Genomic DNA, 12404 nt, shown 5'->3' with positions numbered 1-12404 from the left:
AATTTTAATTCACGGTATACAACACTACTGGGGTGTAACGGACGCAACCATTCCTCTGTAATACCCAGCACAATATTGAACCGTGATGTTCACTATATATATATATATATATATATATATATATATATATATATATATATATATATATATATATATATATATATATGTGTGTGTGCTAAAGGTGGATTATGGGTCCAATTTACTAAAAAGAGCAATTCTGGAGCAAAATGATAAAAGTAGAATAGTCACCATAGCAACTAATGCAATCCTCCTGCTGATTTCTCCATTATAAATAATCATCAATGATTTGGTTTGGTATTTCATTTTTTTATATACTTTATTTATGCTTTTGACGTTGCATCAGGCCAGAGGTTTCCGACCAAGTCCTCAAGGCACACCAACAGTCCAGGTTTTATTCATCACTATGCTAGAATAAAATGTGGTGATAACTAAATATTGCTTTATTATCCAGCTTTGGGGGCTTTAGATTAAAAACCTGTTTATTGCAAAGCATTGACTTAATCTGTTGTGATATTGTGGTCTGGCTCAGGACACATAGACTTAGTTACTGCTGGAATGTTTATTTTTTATTCATTATACTGAATAATTCTACTAAGGTTTTGCTAGAGATAAACAGACATAACTTTAGCACCGTTATGATGTGTTTTAGAATATAATAGGTGCACATGAAAAAAGTTGTTGCCCGGTGGCTTTCCAAAACTGGGTTATCCCAGGTGTCAAGAAATAAAACAAATGAGCTTCTACTGATAGGGAGTTACAAGTTATTGAAGTGCCAGTAAACCTGGTTTTCTTCCCTCAACAAAAATACTATACAAAGCTTACTTGTATTTAAAGTATCTTGCTTTCCTACCTACCTTCCTACATTCTTCTCACTATTCAGATGGGGAGATCTGGTCGTCGACAGTACTATCGCTGTCGGCTCTGTCAAAACTGAGGACCTGGCAGCGGGTTGGAGCTACTGCTGGCGTGTGTACTGTCGATGGCTGGCTCTGCCGTTTATCTGTTGCATGTACTGGTGTTAAACAGCGGTCCTCAGCCCTGTTTCGGCGCTCCACAACTCCAGTCCCCAAGGGCATCATACAAGTCAGGGATTCTCTCTCTTCTGGGCTGAAAGCAAGTAGATGAACTTTTAACTGGACTCAAAAATGGTGACCAGGTTGTGGCATTTGAGGCATGGAGTGGAGCACCGGTGCCATAATGACTTATCTCCATTACAGGGTGTGTCCTGATTTGTAATCTTCTTGTATGTTTTGTCGGTATATTGTGTCCCATTTTGGTTGCCCTTCCTTTGAAGTAGCTCACAAGTGACCTTCATGGGCTCAGTAAACACATAAAGGTCAACATCGAAACACCCCATGGATGAATATCATCAAGATTAACCCCGTGGCTTTTATTGCTGGTGCAGTAATCACATTTGACCTTTTAATGAGTCAGTGGTAGATGTAACGTTGCCGTTTAAATAACCACGTAAATAACATTTTTAATCGGTTTGATATATAAATGTATTCGTAAAATTAGATAACAATTGGACACCTGCATTATTTTCGCTTTCCGTGTGTTATCAGCATTATAACCCCCCATCCAGTATAAAATAAACTCATGTTTTTCTTTAATTTGGAGATAAGATTTATCAAGCCTTGGTGTATAATAACATGCTAGGTTACTAGAATAAGTGTAAATGCATAGAATTCGGGAGAAAATGTTTGTTAATGTCCTCCTGCAATCTGTGTTTCAAAAAATTCTCTGTCCAAATACAATAATATTCTCCCGAATTCTATGCATTTAGTTAATGGAACATTTTCCAGTTAGACAAAACGTTTGAGTGGAGTACCCCCGGGGTTTGTCCTTGGTCTCATCTGTTCCTTAATCATATTTGTGGATAACAAAATTTTATATAATAAGTAATACAATCTGGAATGGATGGCATCTCCCTATAGAGAGATTAGGACAAGACTGGGCAGCTAAACAGCAGATGTGTTTCAACGTAGAAAAACCCAACGTTATGCATTTGGGGAAGAAAAAGAGGCAGTTGGTGGAAACGCAAGCGCGTTGTTCTATTGTATTAAATGGGGAATGAGTATATAGAACAAGTGTGGACAATGTATAGCTTGTAGACAATGCCAGGCACCTCAGGGAGCATGATAAAATCTTGTTATTAAATACATGGAATATTGCAGTCATTATCGGTGTAGAAGGAGTACCAATAAATTGGTCTTGCTAAGGAACGTTTGGCTTATACCAGATGTACCATGCTTACTGGGAAGACAGGTGATGGCCACCTAAAGAAATACTATAGAATACTATTTATAACCTTATGGAGACTGGGCAATAGACGTAAAATAGACTGATATTTACAGAAGAAACAGTCTGCCGAACAGTTACAGACACGTGAAAATATCTGTATGTTGAAGATTTGTGAAAATATTTGAACAAATATTAGTCTTTTTTTGTAATCTAGTCTTTGTTACATTCTAGTTGCGGTTTCAGTCTAGTTGATTATGTTCTTATTATCATTTATCTGTCTATTGCCAGTGTAACCCTGTGCGTTGCCTTTCACAGCCTTCATCACAGTATTAAACCCTCCATTTTTCAAAGAAGCGTTTTCTTGCCATTTGTGATGCCGCTAGGTGAAGGTGTGTCGGCACCTGGAAACCTCTTATTCCCCCAAAATATATTCCATTTCAGACAATGAGAATATAATGTTGCTTTGTTATATATAATTATATATCGCATTAAAAAAAAGACATCACAGAAGAGGAAAGGGTCCAGAAAGGTTGCATCCAACCCTACAGGCAACATAGGAACATCTTTTAAAGCTGGAGGAATTTGCTTTTTTATTCTGTACAGTCAGGGCAGTTAAGATGCGGAATTCGCTGCCCATTGAAGTTTGTTATAACAGTTGACCTTTGCCATCAGGGGAAAAATCTGCCTGCCGCTGAAGCCAGAAAGCATCTTATTATACCTCTGTATTCAATATAAGTCTTTATCTTTTTCCATTTAGTAGATCAACGGGTACGGGTTCTTGGTTAGAAGGGAAACGTTATGGACTGTATAGCTTTTTTTTCCATCATAAGTATCTGTGTAACTATGTAACCTCATATTATTTGCTTAAGCATGCTTGTGTGGTTTCTATCAGTTTGTGACTGTTTACAAAAGGTTGTTTGGAGAGATACATATGATTTTGCAACTTAAGTAGCCATTTTCAAATATTAAACGTACAGATGCTGCTCTGCTTACTGTTCCAAAGCATTTTAATTTTCTGCAGCACTTCTTCGTTAAGTAATTAAAAAACCCGACTTAACAGGATTTGCTTATAAGATTTATCACAGTGAAATAACTTGGAAAACAGTTACTTAGAAAGCGCTATGCCTGTAGCTGTGCATTTGAAAACACAATTGGTCTGATCAAATATTTAAAGTACTAAAGTGTGACCTCATACCCTGGCAAAACTCTTCTACGCCGTTATCTTTTTTCATGCCCAGCCCAACCAGTCTGTGTGAGCGAGAGCAATCCGTTTGTGATTGCATATTACATGGCTCATCATTGATATGAGCCGGGACCATTGTTATTGCTAATCTCACGATAAGGCTGCGGTGTCCAGTTGTTTCTTTCACTTTTTTTAAACTTTTAATTAGGGAAAACAGAGACCCTGGCAGGTCTTTGCCCCACAAGGACACGAGCATTAGACTAAAGAGAGAAGTTTCTCAGAGAGTACTGAGCCATTATGTCCCTTGAAGGCCAAGATCTGATCTTGGGTATGCCACCTGCAACACTGGGTATAATGTTTCTGGCTCTCAGTTGTGCCCTGATTATACTTCTCATGGATGCCCCCTATGTTTGTGCTTAGAGGGCCAATGTATGAGTCAAGGGTGAGTTTTATTTGTGGCCCTATGCATTTCTTTCATCTTTTTCCCTAGCCTCCGTTGACTTTCCACCCATGCGCCCAGGCCCCTGAACCTCTAGCTTTAGACTATGGTCTCTTGTTCTAACACTTTTCCCTCCTTTGAAGAATACTTGTTTTTAAAGGTTTCTATCATATCCACTCTCTCTACAAGCTACACATATTGCAAACCTTCAGTCTGGTAATTTGTGTCCTGCAAACCATTCACCATTTTAATACTTTTTCTCTAAACTCTCTTCAGAATATATATATATATATTCTTCGAGAAATGGGACCTTAGCCACCTTTACAGCAATGCCTTACACATCTTAATTGGTGTTTGTATGTCAACCAAGATTAGTGTTGTATAAGTGTAAACACGTCGCAGAAATCGCTCACCATGGCTTCTCTTAGAACATCTTAGACCACATGCAACAAACTATCAACATCCGTTCTTTGACCGCATCTATGATTGTTTGATTTTCTGTAGGAAGAAGACATTGAATATTATGACTCCAAAGCAGACACTGAATATGTAAGTATTGTGTGATCTCTTGTGCATCTTTATTACCCCTTACGATGGATTCTTCAAACTTTGATACGGTGCTTTATAGTGGCAAATTCTTTCTGGATAAAACACAGCATTTTTAAATCAATCAGCCTATAAACTGTTGCTGGTAATGCCAGTCACACCTATATTCCCATACCCTTCCACCCTTATCCCTTTGTTATTTGGTGAATGCTATTTCTTTTATGGTCCACTTTCTGGTTCCTTCTGTCACTGTCAGGACGACCCGGAGGGGGAGGAGGAAACCAGAGAGATCACACACTCTCTAAAACTGGATTTCACGGATGATCCAAACTTCAGGACAAAAGTGAATTACTCATATACAGCTGTACAGATCCCAACGGACATCTACAAAGGCTGTGAGTATCCAACACAGCCTCATTCCTAGTGTGAAGCAAGTAGAGTATACTCAATACTTATTTGAATGCATTACTATTCTTAATGGGGCAGGCTACTATAGGGCTTTGATGCTGTAGGTGAAAGAAATGTTACACATAAATCATTTAGACATATACACACAGCATTGGTAGGATAAAAAATTAAATGATGATTTGAAACAGTAATCGGATTTATTGTGAGACGAACAGAGTTTGGATATTGCACTTGCAGGGGGGCGCTGCAATGGTTTTCTATGCTATAAGGGTATAGTAAACAGGGTCGTGGTGAGACCGCTCATGGTACTTCGTTGCTAATAAGGGATTTCATGCTGTGCTAAGTGATCAGAGTGTGAGACATGTAGGTGCTAAGTGCTGTAGTGCTGGTAACTGCTAACGAGCTGTCAGTGGGTGTAATTAATCACATGTACACAATTAGTTTAGGTTCACACAGAGGCCGCTGCATTTGAAAAGATTCTATCAATCTCCATTGATATCCAAAACACACAAAATGTTCTGGTTTTGTTGTCTGGCTGACACTGTCCACCTTGGCCGACTACTGTGGTCAACCTAAGGCCACTGGCTTCTCCTATCGCGCGGATGGGTCACTATTGATCATTTGCTGACAGCTGTTTCCCAGCTCACCCCTGTTAATCATATAACCCGTGTTCTCCCAGCTACGGTCATTCTGAATGAGCTGAACTGGACAGATGCCTTAGAAGATGTCTTCATCCAGAACCGGCAAGAAGATCCAACATTGCTGTGGCAGGTGTTTGGCAGCGCCACTGGTGTCACTCGATATTACCCAGGTATCTCTAAGCATATGAGGTTTTGAGGACAGGCCTTCTGAGTTTTACTAGCAACCTGACCAATTTATTTGTCTGCGCAGCAACTCCCTGGAGAGCACCAAGCAAAATCGACCTCTATGATGTGCGAAGAAGACCATGGTAAGGACAGATAGCATTTTCTGTTTCTCTAGACAGTTGTGAGCTATCAAATCATTGGGATAATGTAATTTGCATCACTAAGACAAGATGCTCTGTTGTTTTCTGAGTGTGAAAAAGAACCCGTTCTCCTGAGCAGGGTCCTGTTTGGATTCCATAGGGACTCTGATCGTTTTGCACACCATAGCTTCCAAATTCCAACAGTGTCTACTTCGGTCTCTCATCATTACCTCTTTATCTTTCTATAAAGATGTTAGTGTTCTGTTGTTCTATATTTTTATGCCTTCTTTAAACAGGTTTGTTTCCTTTCCATTTTTTTTATCTCTCTATCCTCTTTTCATTATCAGTCCTTATATTTCTGTGCATTACCCCCCCAAATATCCCACTTCTCTGGATCGTATTCCTCTCTGTATCTGTCTCCCCCCAACCAGTCCTGCATCCTCCGTCTCCTCTCTCCCCTCTCACTCTTTCTTGCTGAAATTCCAGCCCTGAGCTGTTCTGTCCAATTTTCATTTCACGCATCATTGCCACTGGAAAATGTCTAAAATAACAGAGCAGGCACCTCAAGACTGTGTGTATATATACTTTGCGTGATCGTGCATATACATGTGTGTACACTATTTCGGTTTGGGTGGTTATGCACATGTCTGTGGATACTTTTGAACTTTGATAACACAAGACCGCTATGTTTGTTCTATGTAAATAGCACCCCCCCCCCACAGCACAGCAATAAAGCAGCCTGGTTAACACATTTATGCCCTCAGTAAGCCTGAAGAAATTCTGAAAAAGAAGGCATTTGTTCCATCACATCAATGGCTATTTAGCCACCCAGACCGCGGATGTAGCCAACAGCTTTAGTTACATGCTTGTTATATGAATTGCATTCAAAGAGAATTTCAGACTGGAAAACTACTGTGTTGGGCAGACATGATTATAAATAGGCTTACTAGCCACAAAGCTACTGTATAGGTCCTCTAGTGTGTGCAGAAGTGTCCAACGTGGGGCATTTACCCCATCCCCTGGAGATTCCATGGCAGTGCTGTTTTCGGGCAGGGGCAAGCACTTCGTTGGGCAGGATCCATAATCGAAGTGGAGTCTAGTGGGCCATTCCTACTGATGCTCTACCTTAGCTTAGTCCGCCCTGTGTTGGGCATAAACTAAATTTGGGCTATAACGAATACGTCCCTTGGTTATTTACAACAAAATACCTGATGAGAAGAGATGTGACATCAGCACAGGGAAGGGATTTGTTATGATAGTTACATTGATCTATGTGCCCACTGGACTCTAATGTGAATATAAAAGTAATCGTCCCCTAGCTTAACTGTAGTCATGATCAATGGATTTAATGATTGTAATGTAGGTTACCTTTATACTTTTACTGGCCACGATGACATGAATATGCAGATTTACTTTGGCTCCTCTTATTCAATTGTAGAGACAAATCCTGCATGATTTACAGATGAGCTACCTAGAACGAAGAGCTACCTAGAACATTGTAATAATCTAGTAGTTGGCCTTCAGCTGGACTTTGGTTACCTGACTGGTGTATGGCGACCCCTACTATTGCAAGAACTTGTTCTTGTTATTCAGCGTTTACCACCTAAACAGATTAATGGCCCCTGCATATCCTTACAGCATATCCATAAAAACATTCCCACTCTGACACCTTGGCTCTTTCTCTGAATGCCCATGCCCGTGTAGCTGTAAATGTTCATGGGGCAGTATTTGATTATTAAACTTGTTATAAAACCTAAAACATTTTCCCTTATCTGAGAACACTTCTTTATCTCTTCCCGCATGCATCTGTCCCTATCGGGTTTGCTCTTATTACTGCATATTGTCCTTATCACCCATGAAAAGCATGGTGAGGAGATGTTATACTTTTAATAAAACATGTTTACAGGCAGTGACTGGGTACATAGTATTATGATTTCTGTGCGCCCGTTTCAGTTTTTGCATCTCTTTAATCCGGTCTTGAAGACGTTTCTACCTTCTTGCTAGGAATGAGTGTCCCTAAAAAAAGACACAGACGGTTCCGCCAGTCACCCGAACGTATCTGTCAAAACAGCTGAACCACATCTCTCGACATACTCGTGTTTACAACCCGCAGGGCTAGGTACCTTGGAACCCCTAATTACGGGTGACATGAAACTCGAGCGTGGTCTGAACCCATCCCTCTACAGAGTAAAAATAGATTGTGAAACTGCTACTTTATGTACAGCGGCCTCCTGGCTTACAGAGCGGCTTGGCAACCTGTACAGGAGCTACTCAAAAACAGTGTTTTCCTTCGACTTAATGGCACTGTTCCACCTACTCGGCTAAATATAATGCTTGTAACATAATGTAACATTAAAAACTTCATTCCCAGTATTGTTCGATGTCAAACTCTTAGCAGAAAAGAAACCCTTCATCAAGGAAAAGTTTGCCTCATTCATAATTTTGGGAACATTTAATTGTCATGTGACACAAAAGCAGTAAATGACGTTGCCATAGAAACGAAAAGCTTTTTTTTTTTGTGGTAAAAACTAAAATGACAGATCTGCTAAGGTTTATTTGCTTAACCGCTTCGTGGCTTTAGGATGTACTGTTATGTTTTTTATAAAACAGTTCAAATTAAATAAAATTGAATGACTCCATTAATGACATTATGTCATCATGAGGGGTACCCGACCCATTCCCGAGAGAGATCCCTGAGGTCTTTATAGACCTACAGTCAAAAAGTGTAAAAAGTAAAAAAAATAAATGAATAATGATAAAAATAAATGGAAAAAGTAAAAACATTGATTTTTTAAAAAAAAATAAAAAATAGGTGTCAAAAGCTCGTGTCCCTTCCACTAAAAATATACATTTTAAAAACCTGAATCTCGCCCCGATCCAAAGTTCAAAAATAAGACATTTTTTTTTTTAACTATGCTTGTGGGGTATTATTCTACTCAGGAGATATTGAGGAACATGAATCAGGTTTTATTTATTTTACGCTGTGCTTCTTACAATAGATATATTCGAGGGGACTGACAAGATGAGAATAGACAGACTAAGACAAACATTAGGTAAAGAGGGTCCTACTCACAAGCGAACACTAGAGATGTATTTAACTTTTTGTACATAAAATACCCGGATCTTTCCAATTAATGTTAAAAGACTCATTGGTACTGGGGATCACTTTTTGTCCATACTGCCATTGTTTAGACCGGCTAATGGATTTTGTACCTGCTATTAGTAAAATCTAGTAATCCGCCAGTGGAACAAACGCCTGTTCAAATGTAAAATATGAACATTCTTGATGTAGTTTAGAAAAGTATAATACCCACACTTAGGTGATCTCTGTAGAGGTTTATTCACTAAGCCTAGTAGAGTAGAAGAGTTGCAGTTTCATCTCCCTGACTTCAGTTTACGCTATGATGGACCAACCCCAGTGAGTTTCTCCTCCAAGAACCGCTTTTGATGGCACATTTATGTCAATGAGAAGTTGCCAAAGATTGGGGTAGCCCCAACGGGTGGTAGGGAGTGATTTTTTTTATCTCATAGGAAAGGGGAGTTATTTTATGTTATTTACAGTCTTATTCCATATGCTATTAAAATAACCATATGCCGTATTTTCAGTATTGTCCTTTACAAAGTCAATCTAACATTGTTTCTGCCCACATTCATGGATGTTCTTTCCTGGTGTGGATGTTGGAACATTATCAGGTAGCCAACTGAATATTTTAAAGGGGGAGGAAAAGATACTTGTGGTTGTATTTTGGTTGCCTTACAGATTTTCCTGATCGTTCTTCTGATCCGTTTCTCTTTCCTAATCTCGCTTTCCCCTCTCCCATTCATTTCATATACCTGTGTATTTAAGTTAAATGAGATCTAAAATTGTTGTCATCAGGTGCCTGCAGGAAAAGTTGAGTTGAGTTGAGTTCACAATGCATAGTTAAATAGTTGAGAGTTCCTGAACTCCATCTCACCATCCAACCAGGAAAGCCTTGCTTGGATTTGCCCTCCACATTCCAACACTTAGAACTTATGTTTTGCTAAATAGACCTTTGTACATTTCGGGGGTTACTGCCTTCTTCTAATGTCCTGTGCATTCTTTTCTCAGGTATATACAAGGAGCATCTTCCCCCAAAGATATGGTGATCATTGTCGATGTGTAAGTACTTTAATACCGGTACACGTGTCACAAACCCATACTGTATGCTGTCTGGACATGTCAAGTTTTCATGTGAGTTCCATCGGGTGCAGGGGCTTGATACTTGGTACAATTTAATTTACATGTCTTGAAATTTCCTCATTTTATTTGTTTATGCTGAGATTGGAAAGTTAGATGAATATGTTCCTATAATTAATAAGACTTTTGGTGAATTTCATCATTGTCCATACTGCAACATTTTCACTCTCAAAACACATATTTACTGTAAGATTTTTACTGTAGCACTTAACAATCTCCTTTATAATTATATTTGTATTTACGTATCAGACCGATACTTATTACATGCCCTCAGTGCCGTTATTTGTTCTTATCTCATTCATAACGTTAATCCTACTGTTGAATTCATCACACTTCCATTACTTTCATAACCCTGCTCCTAATGCCTTTCATCTCTTCCTACCCGCTGCCATCACACTGGCCCCCACTGCCATCTAATCTCCCAGCTACTGTGCTTTCTCTTAATTTGGAATCCAAATCAACAGACGCAGTCTTTATATACATTGTAAAGTCAGTGTATGGCAGGATATACTGTAGCTTTGCGTATACTTTGCAGCAGTGGCAGTGTGAGCGGTCTGACCCTGAAACTCATGAAGACATCTGTCATGGAGATGTTGGACACTCTGTCTGATGACGACTATGTGACTGTTGCCTCTGTGAGTTACCCTAACCTTCTACATTCCCACACAGTCATCCCACAGAACCCATCCATCCTAAATCCCTTCACCTGCCTTCTTCTCAATAACCTTCCCCATGTTACCATTATCCTCTATACCCACCACATCTTCTCAGAACTGACGTCCCCCAATCCTGTCACATCCTATCTATATATTGATATAACGCCACCCTTTCCTAACATTATATATCTCTCGTGTGACTTTGCCCACTTCACCCATCTTCAGTTCCATGAGAAGGCGGAACCCGTGTCCTGCTTTCGCCAGCTGGTTCAGGCCAACGTGAGGAATAAGAAAGTTATAAAAGAAGCTGTACAAGATATGGTGGCCAGAGGAACAACCGATTACAAGGCTGGGTTTGAGTATGCCTTCAGCCAGCTACAAAATGTGAGTGAAATATAAAAGATGTGAAGTTTATGTGCAGGGATCCAAGGTCGGAGGATACAGAGTTGCTGAAGCAAAACATACGAAGACATAGAAGAGATACTTCTTGAGTGAGGACTTTCAGACTCTGCAAGGATGGAGGTTCTTATCAGGAAGAATTTGACTGCAGGGGAAGATTCATAAAAGAGCCATTAGGAGAAAGTGCGCTGTTAAATATGGAGTGGTCAAGGGGGCTTTCAGATTTTAGGAGTAAGATTCTGTCTCCATATGCTTGATTCCCTTTATCTGCATTCTCTCCATTACAGACCAATGTAACTCGTGCTAACTGTAACAAGATGATCATGATGTTTACAGACGGTGGGGAGGACCGAGTGCAAGATGTCTTTGAGAAATACAACTGGCCGAACAAAACAGTAAGTGGCCACAAATAAAAGCAATGCAGGGTAAAGAAATTCTAAACAAGCCAAGGCATCCAACAGCATTAACCATGGGTTCAGTGCCCTGCCCCTAGGCTCTGCCGAGACATGTCACTCAACAGGGCCCTTTGTGTCCTCTCCTTTGTGCCCAGGCCCCTGTACTACATATGGATGCACAGACCTCCACAATATAATTGGATTTGTTTCAAGGCAGATATCAGATCTTTCTAGTCTGTCATGTGCTGCTGACCCCGGCCGGACCTTCTTCTCAGATCTGGTCGTCCTCACCCAGAATATGCCACTAATGGCAGAAGGAGGGGAAGAGGCTTTGTCAGCCACCAAGAAAACGAGACAATAAAGGGGCAATTTTTTCATATGTCCGCACATCACCTACAACACACTGTTTAGCGAATAAACACTTTTAATATTACCATTACCGCTAACTAATCTGTGTTATAAAGTAAAATCACCCCACTGTAAAGCCCTGGTTTAGTTCAGTAACATAGTCTCAAAGAAGTAACTACGTTGATGGAATGCCTTGTGTAGATGCTTTATTAATGAAGTCCGATAGGGGTCAGAGCGTTCATGGAGAATGTCTTAATCTCTGTCCCTGGGTCTTATCTCTCTCACACGTTTCTTTTTCTCAGGTACGAGTTTTCACATTCTCAGTTGGGCAGCATAATTACGATGTTACTCCACTGCAATGGATGGCTTGTGCCAACAAAGGTGACAATGAGATTGGATATATGTGTATCAAGCAGTGTTTGCATATTTCGAACGTGTAATATTTGCCATCGTGCTTCCTCATTCTCTGCTGTCTTTGTACTTTGTTAAGTATTGCGTTTTGTGTCTGTGCAGTAATAAGGGCTGATGCATGCCCTAAATGTAGATCCAGAAAAGACCAGTAAAAAACCTCCTCAACGCCAACGATCTAAAAAAAAAAAA

The 12404-nt window shown here is 39.9% G+C and overlaps 1 protein-coding gene across 2 annotated transcripts in view; it reads left to right on the top strand.

Moving 5' to 3' along the window:
• The window catches only part of CACNA2D2 (calcium voltage-gated channel auxiliary subunit alpha2delta 2), a 121552-nt gene that overhangs the window by 88307 nt on the left and 20841 nt on the right, over positions 1-12404 (top strand). For both annotated transcript variants that reach the window (XM_053470379.1, XM_053470378.1), the window contains exons 5-13: positions 4392-4436; positions 4690-4828; positions 5521-5652; positions 5733-5790; positions 9878-9928; positions 10542-10641; positions 10888-11046; positions 11349-11456; positions 12107-12185. In XM_053470379.1, the coding sequence (XP_053326354.1) occupies positions 4392-4436; positions 4690-4828; positions 5521-5652; positions 5733-5790; positions 9878-9928; positions 10542-10641; positions 10888-11046; positions 11349-11456; positions 12107-12185 (871 nt within the window). The remainder of the gene's footprint in view (positions 1-4391; positions 4437-4689; positions 4829-5520; positions 5653-5732; positions 5791-9877; positions 9929-10541; positions 10642-10887; positions 11047-11348; positions 11457-12106; positions 12186-12404) is intronic.

Source organism: Spea bombifrons, chromosome 6 (genome assembly GCF_027358695.1).
Source record: "Spea bombifrons isolate aSpeBom1 chromosome 6, aSpeBom1.2.pri, whole genome shotgun sequence".
Classification (NCBI taxonomy): domain Eukaryota; kingdom Metazoa; phylum Chordata; class Amphibia; order Anura; family Pelobatidae; genus Spea; species Spea bombifrons.
Note: the sequence above shows the minus strand (reverse complement) of the source record. Positions and strands in the feature narration are given on the sequence as shown.